This window comes from Papilio machaon, chromosome 10, assembly GCF_912999745.1.
Source record: "Papilio machaon chromosome 10, ilPapMach1.1, whole genome shotgun sequence".
In the NCBI taxonomy this organism is placed as follows: Eukaryota; Metazoa; Arthropoda; class Insecta; order Lepidoptera; family Papilionidae; genus Papilio; species Papilio machaon.
In genome coordinates this window covers 2,466,795-2,483,632 of record NC_059995.1, presented here as the reverse complement: position 1 = coordinate 2,483,632, position 16,838 = coordinate 2,466,795, and the positions used below count along the sequence as shown (strand labels likewise).

At 34.5% G+C, this 16,838-nt stretch overlaps 2 protein-coding genes across 4 annotated transcripts; one reads left to right on the top strand and one right to left on the bottom strand.

Annotated features, from left to right (window-relative positions):
- Positions 1–394: 394 nt before the first annotated feature.
- LOC106717478 lies at positions 395–8,627 on the bottom strand. Its single transcript, XM_045679776.1, has 11 exons — positions 8,523–8,627; positions 7,154–7,352; positions 6,826–6,946; positions 6,205–6,402; positions 5,801–5,896; positions 2,622–2,777; positions 2,312–2,479; positions 1,495–1,704; positions 1,272–1,400; positions 917–1,047; positions 395–536 (listed from the first exon to the last, which is right to left on the bottom strand). The coding sequence occupies exons 1-11, from the start codon at positions 8,590–8,592 to the stop codon at positions 395–397; spliced, it is 1,620 nt and encodes a 539-aa protein (XP_045535732.1). The 5' UTR covers positions 8,593–8,627.
- A 385-nt stretch (positions 8,628–9,012) lies between these two features.
- LOC106717479 (neprilysin-4) lies at positions 9,013–16,115 on the top strand. Of its 3 annotated transcripts, none has more exons than XM_045679671.1 (13): positions 9,013–9,483; positions 9,550–9,666; positions 10,154–10,260; positions 10,580–10,748; positions 11,011–11,882; positions 11,953–12,103; positions 12,644–12,830; positions 13,347–13,465; positions 13,826–14,218; positions 14,394–14,566; positions 14,855–15,039; positions 15,376–15,519; positions 15,743–16,115. In XM_045679671.1, the coding sequence occupies exons 1-13, from the start codon at positions 9,068–9,070 to the stop codon at positions 15,917–15,919; spliced, it is 3,210 nt and encodes a 1,069-aa protein (XP_045535627.1). In that variant the 5' UTR covers positions 9,013–9,067; the 3' UTR covers positions 15,920–16,115. The 3 variants fall into 3 exon arrangements, with proteins under 3 accessions (XP_045535627.1, XP_045535628.1, XP_045535625.1); XM_045679672.1 differs by having other exon boundaries at positions 10,124–10,209; XM_045679669.1 differs by having other exon boundaries at positions 10,124–10,260.
- Positions 16,116–16,838: the final 723 nt, after the last annotated feature.

Here is a 16,838-nt window from a genome sequence, read left to right as displayed (position 1 = left end):
TTGCGTAAAAAAAAGTTAAAAAAATGAAAGTGAGGGGGCCAACTTCACGGAGGTGCTTGACAGCAAAATTGACAGAAACATTGAGTCATAGAGTAGACGTGCCTCGCGAATTGTCAAAGATTAAACATTACGATTTGTTTTACGCATGTCTATAAAACAACTAACTCGTTTCGTAAACCAGAGGAGTAGGCAGATATTACGGATTTGTATTTGATGCGGTCTTGACACATCTCTTTCGACTCTTCCATTTGAGTTTCTAAGACCTTTAGCTTTATAAAACCAAAGTACTCAATAATACTTCATTTTATTAACTAGAGATTTTGTACAGGAAATACATTATTACAAATATTATAATTTTGCACAAACAAAACTTTACTATTTAACCGAATATTGTTTAAATAGGAGATTGGTAAGTTGCAATTTTTGATGCTGGATACAAACTTGAAAAGTCTTTGCTCCATAAAGTGAAACGTTTAGTATCTTGATCCTTCGTCACGATCACATCTTCTGTAAGTTTTATTTTAAAAGTAGTCGATCTGTTAAAAAAAAATGTGTACCACATACAATGTATATTAAAAACTAAGTACATTTTTTTTATAAAACTATGTATTACTCAAAATACAGTTAGACACTGTTTAATTAAATACGTGATTTAACCCTTTAACCGCTGATTGGTAATATGGATGTCAACGTGGTTATAATTGAATATGTAGTAGTAACCTTTAATATGTATTACTATAACTACTACCGATACAAGTACTCTAGTTATTTATTTGTTAAGGTCGCATTTTGGAAGCCAACGTATAAATGCATAAATTACAATAATCATGATTTCTAAAAGCGTGCGATAAAAGGGTTAACATATAAGTATTTTAAGCTAAAATGTTATTGAAAAAATATCTAAATTAAGAATTACTTGATTGGAATTTTGATAGCCGCAGGATCTTTGACAAGCGGCTTACGAAGTGGTACTGATATAGTTTCATTTAACATAGGGCATGGAAAATGTTTGAGGCCCATTGGCATCTCGTCTCTTTCGTCCACATCCTGTAAAGTATTTAAGTATTAATATCATATTGAAAAATCACCTTTCCATTTCTTAACCCTTAACTGATTGTGTTTGATGCTCTGTTTGATTTCTTAGAGCGTAAACAAGCGAATTAATTTTGATCCCTCGAGCCGGATAGACGTTACTTGTAAACTACAACAATATCTTGCTTTGCTTTGCTTTGTTTGTTTATATGCCATTATCTAATCATTTAAATTTTTACCTCCTTTGACTTCGATTGTTTGTATTGCTTGGAGACATTTTTACACCATTTCCATATATTTTCATCGGCCGCACCGCGCCTTTCTAAACGTTCGTACAGATCCGCCATGTTTTTTATAGGTTTTGGAGCCTAAATAAATGGATAAGAAACAAACATATTTTTTTTACTATTTATTACCTCATTACATTCTGCACTTTAGTTATTAAAATTGATTTCATCTTACGACATATTTGCGAGGTTTATTCATCTTCTCTTTCAAGTGCCTAAAAGAAAAATGTCCGGACTTCTGACTAGCGCGTATACTGGGCAGTCCACATCTCGTCTTCACTGAAGTTGTGGGCACTAGGCTTGGTGGCTGTGAACTGAAGTGGTCTATTTGGAAGCCTGATTGATCCAATGTGTCCTCACTCTCGTTGTGACGTAACATTATTTCCTTGAAATACGAACGTACATTTTCATATACGTAGTAAACGAAGTGATTATTCAAACTCTAATTATAAATAAAAAGTATTGCAACTTTTACAATTAAAACGTTCACAGAAATAAAGGATTATTTAAAAAAATATACCGTTAATTTCTGGTGTCGAAAAAACATTGTGAAACAAATCGTCATCGTCCTATCCTAATGATCTTTGATAAAACAGAGATAAAAGTTTTTCGACTATAGATATCTTCGTAATTACGCGATACTTGTACGTTGCAAACATAACAATGCTAGTAATAATCTATTATAGATATGAGCGTCGTCGACACATAGTTGATGGATCGAAATCTACACGTCCAAGTTCGTCGTTCATGTACCAATGAGTTTTTCGATTTTTGAATTTCTTTTGTACGAGTATATTTATCTGACGTTCTTAACGAAGAAAAACATTGTAATGCAACCTTGTGTGCAATTCAAAGTTATGTAAGCCAACCAACCCGCACTGGACCAGCGTGGTTGACTTTGGCCTACACCCCTAACTTGGATAAATCAAACTCCCTCGATGGGGATATGAACTGACGACGAACAGATACGAGTATTATAAAATAAACATTACTCGCAATTTTTCCAACTCCACTTGAATTTTCTGTCTTGCTACGATTTCTGCTTTCAGTTCATCGATAAGATATGACCAATACTTATTAACTTTAGAACATTCAACTAATTGGGATAAAGGTAGAAAGCATAGAATACGTTTTCCAATAGCAGATGGTAGTAATTGCAACTGAAATAAAAATAAATCTTACTAACATTATAAATATGAAATTTTAGGATGGATGTTTGTTAGAAGGTATCTCAAGAACGGCACATCAGAACTCGATATAATCTAAGCATGTATGTAGAACATAATCTGGCAGAGCACATACAAAATCAACCGTCTCCATAGCCTCAGGCATTGGCCTGTCCACTTTCCAAATTCTCTTCTTTGTGCCGTCATTGAAAGTCGTTTCTATTTCTTCCAATTTAAAGCTATCTCGAATCAATTTCATAGTACCATTCCAAACGAGCATACATTCATCTAACTGAAAACGACTGAAAAATTAATAACAAAGTATTGTCTGTAAGAACTTGACTGTAAGACTTGACTTCTTATCCAGTAACATAAATAAAGTAAGGCCTAAACCAAGGGCGCAAATTAACTCTTTTAGAGTTTTAGCCCCCATTCGCACGGGCGCTTTTTTAACGCCCGTTAAAAAAACATTCAAAGGAAATAAGAGTCATTTTTAACCGTTTGTCGATCAGGACCGGCAACACTAAGTTTTAACAAAGTTTTAAAAAGGCACCCGAGCGAATGTGCTCTTATGCTAAAGCGACTTCTGTATTCTTCTTTCTCGTTCCCAGAGCTGGGCATTAACTCGTTAATCCGTTAATCGTTAATTAACGAAGTTAACATTTTGCTTAACGGATTAACTTTTAAGTTAACTTCAAAAAGTGTTAACGCTTTTGTTAACTTCCGTTAAACTCAACTTCCGTTAATATTAGTCCGTTAATCGTTAAATTAGAAACTTGGAGACGTGCTGTCATTTTGTTTAAATTACGCGCCACGCCATTCTCGTAAGTTCAGGTATGTTGGGCGACTGTCGGCGACTCGAATGGTGAACGAACGAGTTGATAATTGATATATGTGAAGTTCAAGCAAATAAGTCAGAGCGTTCGGGAAAGACGTGACCAACAGGACAAAATCAAAAGAAGGTTCGAAATAGTATATTTCATTACGAGTATATAAAAGCACGAGTATGTCGAGTATGCCCACATTCCGAACGCTCTTCGTTCCTGCAATACGCCACTTTTTAGCAACTGTATTAAAACACTTTTTTACTCATGCTTATTCTTTAGCTTTTCCAAACTCGTGCGTTCTCTTTCCCGACTGTCAAATTATTGTCTGTTAAAAAGAAAAACCAACCACGAAGTTTTAAAAAAAAAATAATTATTGAAGTTTTTATGATTCATGCAAATATTTTTAAAAAGAAGCTACTAATTTGTTACAATATGAGATTTAGTGATTTGATTCAATGAATTAGGTTAGGTTTCATTTTATTTCATCTCATTAAATTTCATTTTCATTTCATATCAATAAAAATACTTACTACTTATCTACTGAAGGCTTGGCTGTTTGGGCATAGTTCCCTTTGCCTACCCAGAATGGGTGAAGAAAACAAAAAAAATCTCTGTTTGTATTCTTTTACGGTTGGCGCCATTTTCCAAACATTTTAGTTAGATGAGTTTATTGGGTTTTTAATTATTCTATTAAATTGCTTCATTTTTTCGCAACTGTATCAAAAACAGTTATTTAGTACACGTGTAAACTGTCATTACAACTTGTTCCAACTGTCAACCCTCACCTTCGGCTCGGGTTGACTTTTGTCGGAACATTTGCAAAGACAGGCTTTCCGTACTCGTAATGAAATATACTATAATGCATGTATACTTGTCTCTGATACTAATGTGTTATAGAATGTATAGTCAAATTACTATTTTAAACAACTATTTCACACTTATGCGACGACGTAAGTGTGAAATTAGTATGTATAATTTTGGTATGGTTAACTGTTAACGATTAACTTTAACTTGCGTTAAATCTTCGAGAATTTAACGCTTTAACGATTAACGAAGTTAATTTTTTAATTAACGAATTAACGATTAACGAAGTTAACTTTTCGATTAACTGTGCCCACCTGTGCTCGTTCCCAATATATAGCTGTAGTTGCACTTCCTCGGGCAAACAAAAATCGGTAAAGAAAAATTTATAACTCTCGGCATGGTTACTAGTGTTTCATTCACCTTACGTTATTTCTGAGGTGTTACGTTTTATTGATCATTGAACACACACCTTGACCGCATTTATGACGTAATTTTCTGTGGCATTCTTATATGACGCGTTATATGACGTATTCATCGTAAGGCTGTTATGAAATTCTAAAGTTACCGATCATTGTACGTAGAATGTACAGTAGAGTTTGCTGTCAGTATTCCACCTTTAAGACGTTATTCTTTTGAAGTCTTTTACGCCTTGAATCGTTAAAAGTCGGTAAATACTACGATGGGCCAGTTGTAATCCGGCCCTGTCTTATTCGGCGCCCCTTGTAATCCGTCATGTAATATTTCTTAAATCCCTCTTACTAATATTATAAATGTGAATGTTTTGATAGATGCATGGATGGATGGATGTTTGTTTAAGGTCTCTCCGAAATGGCTCAAAGAATCTTGATGTAATTTGGTACAGATGTAGAACATAGTCTGGAAGAACACAGGCTACTTATTACGTTTTTTTTTAATTCCGCGCTGACGTAGTTGCGGGCGACATCTAGTTGATTCATAATTATGATTTACATACGTAAGTTTTTATTATTTTAATATATATGTACATACATTTGTCTGTACATAATTATTTCCTAATGTAAAGTTATCCTTTTTTGTAAGGTTTATAGCATTGATTGTGTTATTTTTTACTTCAGATTATAACACGTACAAACGTATATTCGATGTATAATTTGTCGGATTACAAGGTACTCTTTTGTAAAGAAGTCCGGAATATAAGGAGTCTTAGGTAGTACTGTACAATCTGACAAATATGATACTTCGACACTGCAAAACGTTTAACTGCTGGTCTACTTTATACAAAGGAAATGTGCAAGTAACCTACAGTTGTTTTTGAGTTGACGACAAGGAACGAGACATTTTTTCAATAATGGACTACCGACAGCGTAGGTCACGGTACCTATGTTTTCTATAACAAACGTCAGAAAGCAGACGTTGGCGTGCGCGTTTTACGTGACAATATGTGCACTAAAGGGATTTGGTGTGAAGCTGTACAAAATGTGATATATATATTTTTACACCCAATTCGCGTGTCTGTTGGGATTGTGTTATCGTGTAATTAAACAGAAGTAAAGAATAAATATATAACACAATCCCACATGCAATTGTTTTAGTATGTCAACTAGAATTTAAAAGATTAAAGCTAAGATTTTCTATGTTTAACCTTGTATTTTTTGAAAGGAGGAGATGAGGATTTATCCTCAACTTTGAGAAAATTCAGTGTTACCTTCTTTTGCGCCTTACCGCTGGACCCTTCAGCGGTCGTCACATCTTTAACTGCACTGAGTGAGTCGCCGTTTTTGCGTCGAAGCGGATCTTTTTTCTGTGGTAAAAATGTATTTTTTACAATATTGAACTTTATAGTACAATATCCCAGAAAACTTTTTTTAGAATATAGTTAGTATAAAAGTTTTCAGATATCTTGGTGGCTCTTAACTTCGCGTGAGTAGTTGAGCAGAACTCAATTTTAGGTGGAGGGTACTGCGCAGTGCGTCGATGACTTTGGGCCGCCAAGTCAGTTACAGTTCGTGTTAAATTTTGTCAAAGGACATTTTTAAGATAGAAAACCTGTGTCATTTCGTATATGGCCAGTTACAATAATGTAGACGTTTAAAAATAAAAACATCAAACCATATGATGAGCTAAATCTGCATGGTGCGATGTCTTGCCGTGATGCGCTGTCTCAGCAACCACCATAGATTCCTTTAGGTTATCAATCTCGTATTCTCGGTAGCGGTCGTATATTTTCTGCGCCCGAGCGTACACTTGCCATACCACGGGCCCTCCTGCCACTGACACCAATTCCAATAATACTAGCGCTTGAGCTTCCTTGGGAAAACAATAATCTTACTTCTTACTAATATTATAAATGCGAAAGTTTAGATAGATGGATGGATGTTTGTTTGAAGGTATCTCCGGAACGGCTGGACGGCTCTCAATTAAATTTGGCACATATGTGGAACACAGTCTGGAAGGACACGTAGGCTACTTATGATTTTTTTTATACCGCGCGGACGGAGTCGCGGGCGACAGCTAGTATAAATATAAAATGAACAAAACATTCGTCACTGGTCAAGGAGAAATCAGAAATCATGGATTAAACCAAATACGATCGTCCTTCCCTGTTTATTCTAAATTCATATATTCTAATATATTACTGTATTTTTTCGAGTTCGACTAATGATACTATTTTCTCTGCTGGTAAAAAAATATATAAAGAATTTAAGTTGGGAGATTTAAAAGAATACTTACTGGCTCTAACGAAACAAACCATTTTCTATCTTCCGTCATAACTTGTGTCAGAATGGACACAGGCAGAGCAGTTCTGTTGTGATCGAATGGTGCCTGGTCGTAGATGCTCAGAACTTTACGTCTACAAAACAGTATACATTATTAACTCAATAACACGGTGTTGGACACAAGTCAAAATCTCGTTTTTTCGCAACATTTTTTGCAGCGCATATGTGAGACAAATAACAAGTGAGAATCCTAATATTAATACGATAGTCCGCATTTAATAAACTATTAGCTTCTTCCTTTCTTCCAAGAGATAAAAAATAATAATTTGATATGTAAGTACCTGCTAATAGAAAATATGGAATCTTTAGGTCGACAATTCCATATGGACTTCAACAGTAAAGATAATGTCCATGCGCTCCGCACGTCTTCCAAAAGAGCCAATAAATATAGTTTCTTGTTTACAAATGATATCCTTTCAAACCAACTCTTTGTTACTTCTAAGTGATTATTAAACTCTTCATTATCCTCATAAATATACTCTAAAATTGCCAAATACATTATCACAAGAGTTTGCATAACTCATCATCATCATCAGTTCACTATAAGTCCCTACTGAGGGGCTTAGCCTGACCTAAGTTAGGGTAGAGTTAGGCCATAGTCAACCACGCTGGGTTAGTGCGTTTTGGTTGACTTCACACATATCCTTGAATTTCTTCGTAGATACGTGCAGGTTGCATCACGATGTTTTCATTCACCTATCACCACATATGTAAATCGAAAAACACATTGACACATGCCGTGTTCGAACCCAGGACCTGTAGATTGCAATTCAAGTGCTTAACATCTGAGCCACCGACGCTTGCATATGTGTGTATTTAAAACTATACCCTATAGGGCATAGTTTTAAATGTTTTAGTTGGATGAAATAGTTACTTTGCTCTCGTAAATAATACACGTGTTCTCCATGCTATATAGTTCGTGCAAAATGTTCGCCATAATAACAGTGAACAAATTTAGAATGGTGTCGGACCTAAATCTGTCTTTTGTTATCTAATTTAAGGTGTACGGAATAAATAAATAAAACGTCTACATCCTTTGAACTTGTATCCTTGTTGACAAATATAGATTTGCTGGTTTGCGTTGTATTATTAAAGTTTTTATGTCAACTAAATGTAAACTAAGAGCGTCGGTAGCTCAGGGGTTAAGCACTTGACTTGCAATCTGCAGGTCCTGGGTTCGAATCCCACCATGTACCACTGTGTTTTTCGATTTTCGATTTACAAATGTACATTTATCCGAAGTTCTTACGGTGAAGGAAAACATCGTGATGCAACCTGCACATATCTGAAAAGAAATTCAATGATATGTGTGAAGTCAACCAACCCGCACTTGGCCAGCGTGGTTGACTATGACCTAGTCACCCCTAACTTGGGGTAGGCTACGAGCCCCTCGGTAGAGTGAGCGTACGTATAGTGAGCTGATGAAGAACAAAACTAAATATTTTAGAAGTTATAATGGAATGTAAAGAATTACTTTCCCCCTGTTTATTCTTACTCATATAACCTTTTAAAATTATCCTACATTACGTATCTTTATTCTTGTGGTTATGATCAAATAACAAAGTTACGTTTTTTAATAATCGAATTTACATCATAAAGTATAATTTATAGTGAAAATTATACTTAAAATTTCGTTGTAAATTTACAAACCACAGCACAAATCGTCTAAAATCGATTCATTGATTGCATTGATCTTTGAAACTATTTCTACGAAGGACATTTCGGTAATTCACTTAAAATATCAGAGTCATCAAGATAAAATACTTTTCTATAAAAGAATTTGTAATGTCACTTCATCTGTCTGTCAAATACCTTTTTTTAAATGTAATATCAGCCAGTGACAATCTTACGGCCATACCGAAGACCGTATTAAGATATTTCTACAGAAGTCAGTGATTTATACCGTGAAGTTGCTGATGATCAACAATTCATACAAATCTCTTATTATTCCACCCTATGAGGGACGGCGCACCAGATTTTTGTTCTCCAGATCGATCTATGTTTTGTGAATACGAAATTCGGAAAAAAAACTTATTTAGTTTATGGGTTGGTCATTTCAATTCGATTCCAGGGTCAAATGTACAAAGGCAATTATTTAGTTAAAGTACATCGCGCTCAGTTTGAACTGGCCGATGCTCTAGTTAAGAATGTGTTACGGTGACGCGATGCTGTCAGTCTGTCAGTAGGCTACTGCCATGACGCGAGTCGGCACACAAAACCAATTTCAGGTTTCAGTAAGGCCGAAAAGTGCAGATTTCTGTCGTTTTATTTGTATACTATCTTTTGTTACACTTTTAGCCATCGTATACTTGATTATAAAAACACCAATCGACTCATTAGACGATCCTTCAGATCAATTTTTAGTTAAAAACATACCGGCGACTTATACAAAGCTAGAAGGTATAGATCCGGATGAAAGAGATGTGTTTGAAGGTTTTAGGACGTCTTTTTTGCCTGAAGAAGAGATAATGTTAGCGCAAAGGATATCTAAAAGAGATGTTTACAATGATAATGTGACAAGTGACAGTTTCATTTGGGGGATTGCGGACAATCAATACGATATACCGAATCGTGTTAAGCGTAAAAGTCATTTTACTTCTAAGGATTATGAGTAAGTAAAATACAGCTTCCATTCTGCAATGAATGAACTGATTCGAACATGTTTGCTTTATTTTAGTAGACAGAGTCATACCACACAAAGCAGCGCAGGGGATGAATATTATGATGATTACAGCGACGATTACAGTGAAGATGCCGAACTTGAAAATACAAATAGCAAGAATCATGAAAAAAAGTAAATCATTTTAATTCAAATTACCGACTTAGTAGAATAGTAAAACATTATGGGCCTTAACATAAAAAACCTAAGCAGTGTTTCATATATATTTTAACTTTAATATTAAACCGTAACGCTAACGGATTGTAAACAAATCATGGTTATCGAAACATAATAATGCGTAGGCTTGCCTTACCAATAAATAATGAAGTACTTATATCAAAAGCGTTTTGGTGATACATATTTATGGTGAAACATAAAACCACGTTGACGTCAAAAATATTAATCTGCGGTGGTCAAAGGTTTAATAAAACACGTGTTTAACTAAACAATGTCTTAACAGTATTTTTTGGAGTAATAGAGTAAAAGTTGTCTGCAATTTAGTCCACTTATTAACGATCAATAATGCTTTCGATTTTAAACGCAGAAATGTTTTTCAAAAGTTCATAATAAATTAACGCTTGTTTACATCCAGTGCGATATTCCAAGAACAATATGTTGATAGAGGACCACTGGACGACGTGGTGGAACAAGTGAGGAGGCAGCCAGAGTTAGAAGAAGGTGAAATGGGTTCCTCTGCGCATTTATACAAGCCTTCCAAATCCCATACGGGTACCTAGTTTTAATGCTTTACTTTAATATTCAGTAAATCCTAGTGGCTAACATTTTTTTTTTGGAAAATCTTGGCATTTTATTTTTAAGCAAAAATCATACGTTACCAATGCTATGTCAATGTATCATCATCATTATCCTGTGTCAGTCCACTGCTGGTCATAGACCTTCCACAGTATACGGTCTTCTACTTTCTCTGATTATCTTGACCGAAATCAATTGCTATCTCTAGTATTTCCAAACTAATGCTATATTAATTGCTTACTATAATTCATTGAGTAAAAAAATTAAAATTAGCATAAGTTTTTTTGTGTGTGAGGTATTCATGCCTTCTGGAAAGGTGAAGGTGATCGATTAACAATAAGAAAAACACAAGCGATTATAATGAAACGATATATGGACGCTGAAGCGGACCCCTGTCACGATTTCTATCAATATGCTTGCGGTAATTGGGCATCTCTAAATCCTATACCAGCTGACAAAGCAGGGTAAGATAAAGATACTGTTCACATCATTCATTCAAAATATGATTATTACCTAGCATTCCCAACTGTAACCCTGTATTCTATCTAAGCTCATCCCAAATTCGGCATTTCTCTTTACGCGATCTCGCTTCTACATTTATACCTATACGTGCCTATATATGCTTCATACATATACATCCTTCATCTTTAATATTTTACTAATTTGCTTGCAAAGAAAAGTTCACATTTGCACCAAAAATTAAATTGTAATTAGTTACATTTTTAGATACGATACATTTGAAATGCTAAGAGAAAATTTGGATACAGTCCTTAAAGATTTATTAGAATTTAAGAGTTCTGAAAATCTTAAAAGTTCGTACCCAGGAGAACATTTGGACCTCAGTGAGAACTTTTTGACTCAAAAAAATCCACACAAATGTCTTGATAAACGAAATACTCTGTTCAGTAGACCGAAAAGAGGAAGGTTTTTTAAAGGGCACGATACATTAAACAAAAAAGTAAAGAAATTAAATGAACCTTATAAAGATAATTCGGATATTATTAGTCGGATTCGACGATACTTGGACCAAAGGCCTAGTCTGATAACTGAACCTGGTTGGAAAGTCAAATACGGAATGCACGGTCATCTAGCGAACAATATTATATCAAAGGAAGATTCATATATTGATAAAGAAAGGTCAAATAAAAAACCGAAACCTAAATTTGATAAAAGAAAACGGTCTACATATCAAAATTCTAAAAGCATTTACGTAGGTAGAAAACTACAGATGTATCACACAAGAGTTAAAAAGAAACATATCCATGGAAAACCTGAAAAGAAAACACGAGCACCAACAATAACAATGTCAAATGATCCCGCGAATGGGGATGCGGCGTTGAAATCAAGATTCTTATTTGCATCTTGCATGAACCATGAAATTTTGGAAAAGCGTGGTCATCAACCATTGCTGGATTTACTCAACCTACTTGGTGGATGGCCTATAATAAACCAGCAATGGAACAACAATAGTTTTGATTGGTTAGAACTTATGGCAAAACTGCGAGTTTATAATAATGATATTTTAATATCAGAATGGGTTGGACCAGATATAAAAAATTCCGATGAATTTGTCATACAATTCGATCAAACTAGTTTAGGTGAGAATACCATTAATGAAATTAAATACGTTATTTTAATGTTTCTAAATGACTTCTGTTACGTTAATAGGTTTGCCTACAAGAGATTATTTTTTGCAAGAGTCAAATAAAGTGTACTTAGATGCTTATAAAACTTACTTGGTAACGATTGCCGAACTTCTCGGAGGAGATCCCGATCATGTCAGAATAAGCGCTGATAAACTTATTGCTTTCGAGATTAAGTAAGTATTTTTTTATTTAAGACATTTTTATAAAAACACATACACGTACACACACACACATACGCAAGCACAAATACAAACACACACATACACAAACGTGCGCGCTCGCGCACACATACAAGCATATTGTATAGATAAGTACCTATTTAAGACATAGATTAAGAGAAGGCACTACCTCCTGTAACACTGGTCCCCACCAGGAGGCAGAGTCCTAAGAAATTGTAAAAATTTTTGTTTTTTTTTTTATTTATTTAATTTTCTATAGTATGTTTGTAACGAATAAACTCAAAAAGTACGAGGACGATTTCTAATATTTTTAGCCAATTACCAATGAAATCATTCATTATCTCCTAGAAACATTGGCTATATTTCCTATTGTTCTAAAATGTTTTTTAAATAAATGTCCGCCCGTGGGAATACGAAACACGCTATTTAACATATTCTTGAATATTTATATTATTACTAAGGTGTATAAAAACAACTTATCTTCTAAAGATCTCGAAAGTTCTACTGAAAAGTATAATAAATCTGAATTTTCAGCCTCGCTAGAATAACATCAGCACCAGAAGACAGGCGTAATGTGTCTGAAATTTATAAACGAATGCCTATTTCCAAACTTATAAAGCTTGTACCTGAAGTGGACTGGATTAAATATTTGTGCATTGTAATGAACAAAACAATACATAAAAATGAAACGATTGTACTATTTGCACATACGTATGTTTCGGTAAGTTTGGTAAAAAATTATCTATTTTGCGCTATATTATAATTTACATTTTAAACTATATATTATGCACATACGTATTTGTGTTATGTCGCCTGCGACTCCGTCCGTGCGGAATAAAAAAATCTTAATTAGTAGCCTATGTGTTTTTCCGGTTTATGTTAAATTCCATCAAGCTAAATCTGTGCTAAATTTCATGAAGATCCGTTGAGCCGTTCCGGAGATACCTTCTAACAACATCCATCCATCTAAACTTTCGCATTTAAAGATTATTTGTTATGCGTAGTAGATTAAGCAATAGTTTCATTGTAGTTGAACCTGTATATAAGTAAGTATAAGCGAAAAACCTCTACAAGCGAGAGTCCTTATCCGATCCCTACGGACGATCTCCATAAGCGAGAAACTAGGGTTAGAGAGAAATAAGCGAAAAATGTCACTGTCACTTGGATTACCGCTTTTCTATGTTCGACTGTTTATGAAAATAAGCGTAAGACTAATTTAAAATTTCAATACTTTTAGCATCTTGTAAAATTAGTACAAGAGACGGATTCAGACACGTTGGCTAATTATCTATTGTGGCGATTTGTGAGACATCGGGTCAATAATCTCGATGACCGTTTTCAAACTGCAAAGCAACAGTAAGTATTTGTTCATATTTTAATTATTAACTCGTCTTCATTGTGGGCAATCACACTTACCTGAATTTATCACCTTTTTCGAATCAAAGTCCAACGCGGCAATTTTTCTATTTTCATATTTAATTGTGTAATTTTAATTATAGTTTAGAATATTCCAAAGTATTTATTTTTCGTAACAATTAAAAATTAATATGTCATGAGTTTATTGGTATTTTATGATTTAACACGTTGAATGCCACAAAAAGTCCATGCGAGTTTACTTATATGAAAATTGTATTGATTTAACGTGTTAATAGATTTATCGCATGATCACAGACCACAGATTAAATAAATTAGAATTCAAATAATTATTTATTTTAGATTCTATTATATTCTTTTCGGTCGAGAAGAAGCTCCACCGAGATGGAAAAATTGCATCTCCCAAGTTAATTCTAATATGGGAATGGCTTTAGGGTCTATGTTCGTTCGGAAATATTTCGATGAAATGAGCAAGAACGATACACTTACAATGACTAGAGAGATACAACAATCTTTTAGAGAGATTCTCAACATGACAGATTGGATTGATTCGGGCACTAAAAAACTAGCCGGACATAAAGTTGATTCTATGATGCTTAGAATCGGATATCCCGATTTCATTTTAAATACGAAAGAATTGAACGAGAGATACCAAGAAGTTAAGATTCATCCTGACAAGTATTTTGAGAATATTTTAAATATATTACAGCATTTGACAAAAATGGAGCAATCACGGTAACGTTTTATTTTGCTTAAACTTTTGTGTATTAGGTCATTTTAAACATAAACCGAGGTGAGCTGAAAAATGTGTTGTCACCTCTTTCATTCGTAAAAACAGCAATATCAATAGATTTTTCAACACATTTTGTAACAAGTGTGAACTAGTTAAATAATTGTGATTTAATTACAGTATTGGGCAGCCAGTAAACAAATCATTATGGAACACTGCACCGGCAGTTGTAAACGCGTATTACAGCCGAAATAAGAACCAAATAATGTTCCCAGCTGGTATTCTACAGCCGCCTTTCTATCATCGTCATTTTCCACGTTCGCTTAATTATGGTGGTATCGGTGTTGTTATAGGTGCGTATCCATTCTTACATCATATTTAATTAAATAAAAAGGAAAAGCTATCCAAAACTTCTGGTTAGCTGTATGAGCAAATGGAAGCAGTTTCTTTCAATACTAAAGTCATTCTCTTCTTAAAAGGCACTATCGGAGGTCATCCTTTACTTTCGCAACTTGTTCTAATTCCATGTGCTCTCAAAATAAAAGTAAATTTTACTTAGTTTGAATATAAGTATGAGTTTAGTATCTATAAAATCACAGAAACGAAAATAATTAGAATTTATATTAGACAGATCATTCCAGGTCACGAAATCACCCACGGTTTCGACGACAAGGGCCGTCTGTTCGACTGCGAGGGTAATCTACACCGCTGGTGGTCGGACCCGGCCATCGAGGCATTCCACCGCCGCGCTCAGTGTCTCATCGACCAGTACGGTAGATACGTCGTTCCGGAGGTCAACATGAAACTCGACGGGGTTAACACACAGGTCAGAGACACATTTATGGTGGACGTTATACACAAGTAACCAGTGCTCCTGTGTTTGGTGGCCACTGTTCAAAATAGACTACAATAACAATTGTGTAACGCCTATTAAGTAATAAATAATAGTTAAAAAGGTAAGAAGTTCGACTGTCTACACTTTCGGGGCCGAATATGAATCGAATCTTAGACTACATGCAGACACACATCCTCGAACCTATAAATTTACGTACATACCTACATTTGAGGTTAGATGACAAAATAGAGAGTATGATGAGAAAGACAGTGGATTTATATTTCTTACTTATTAATATAAATGCAAACTTATTGTACGTTTTTTCAGGGTGAAAACATAGCAGATAACGGCGGCGTGAAGCAAGCTTTCCACGCATACCTCAAGTGGTTGAAGAAACACGGTTCAGAAGACGAGACTCTACCCGGCCTCAATCACACGCACACGCAATTATTTTTCCTTAATTTTGCTCAGGTATGTAGCCTGCTATTAATAAGTTTTGTTTTACAATGTGGTCCTAATTTTTTAAACTCTATTAACTTAATGTACCGTGCTGGTGCTTGCATAGGGCATTCAAATACCATAATACCCTTCCAAAACATTTTTCTTTCTCCTTTTTTCCATTAAGAATGATGACATCATGTTTATGTATGATTGCTTCGATACTGGTAACCCTCAATAAAAATGTCATCAACAGGTCTGGTGTGGTGCAATGCGACCAGAGGCAATGCGGAATAAACTGAAGACGGCAGTCCACTCCCCTGGCAGATTCCGCGTCATAGGCACATTATCCAACTCTCAGGACTTCGCCAAAGAGTTCCATTGCCCACCCGGCTCGCCTATGAATCCTAAACATAAATGTTCGGTGTGGTGATATATTAAGAATTCTCAAAGCCCCACACTCATATTGATTATAAGAATTAGAAAATAATAGTAATTAAATAAAAAACCGACTGACTGTTCTACTATGACACTCTGAGGCAATCCGAATGACTCCTCGCTTTGTAAACTTCATCAAACGGACACACTCCTTACAAATCCATAAATACTAATACTAAACCATGACAACATACAAACATTTCATAACTTGGATTTTATACTATGAAAATAGATTTATTTTACGTTTTGTGTAAATGTTACAATATATTATATATTTATTATGTTTAGAGTAAGTATATTTCTTTATTAATTTACGTGTATTTTTAGTGGTAATATTATGATAGGAAAGTATTATTTTTATGCTTAACAAGTTCCTAATTGTTTTATATAAATATACCTCATAGCAAAAAAGTTTGTGTTTTAATTATCAAAAACACGTATGACGACTTTTTTTCATAATATTTGAATCTTTCTTATCTAATTTAAATGTAATCATATTTCCCTTAGTCATGGCATCACGTGTGAACGTCTGAACTAATTTCACTAATTCCTTTTTGTTGTATTTTTTTTGTCAGTAGAAATTATTTTTGAAAGAAAATATAAATTTGGGATCGTGGCTAAATTTGGCATAGATTTAAACATAATCTGGAACGTCACTCATTAAGGTTGTTTTTAATTATCCAACCAATACATCTGACTTTTTTTGCATTGCATTTATAGGTAAGAAGAAATCTTACTTATAAATGCGATGGATGTTTGTTAGAAGGTATCTCCGGAATAGCTCAAAGGATCGTAATGATATTTGTCACAGATGTCTGGAAGAACACATAGGTTATTAAGGTTTTTTCAATTCCGCGTGGACGTAGTCGCAGGCGCCAGCTAGTATTCTTTTAAAGCAAAAGCATTTTAAGTAT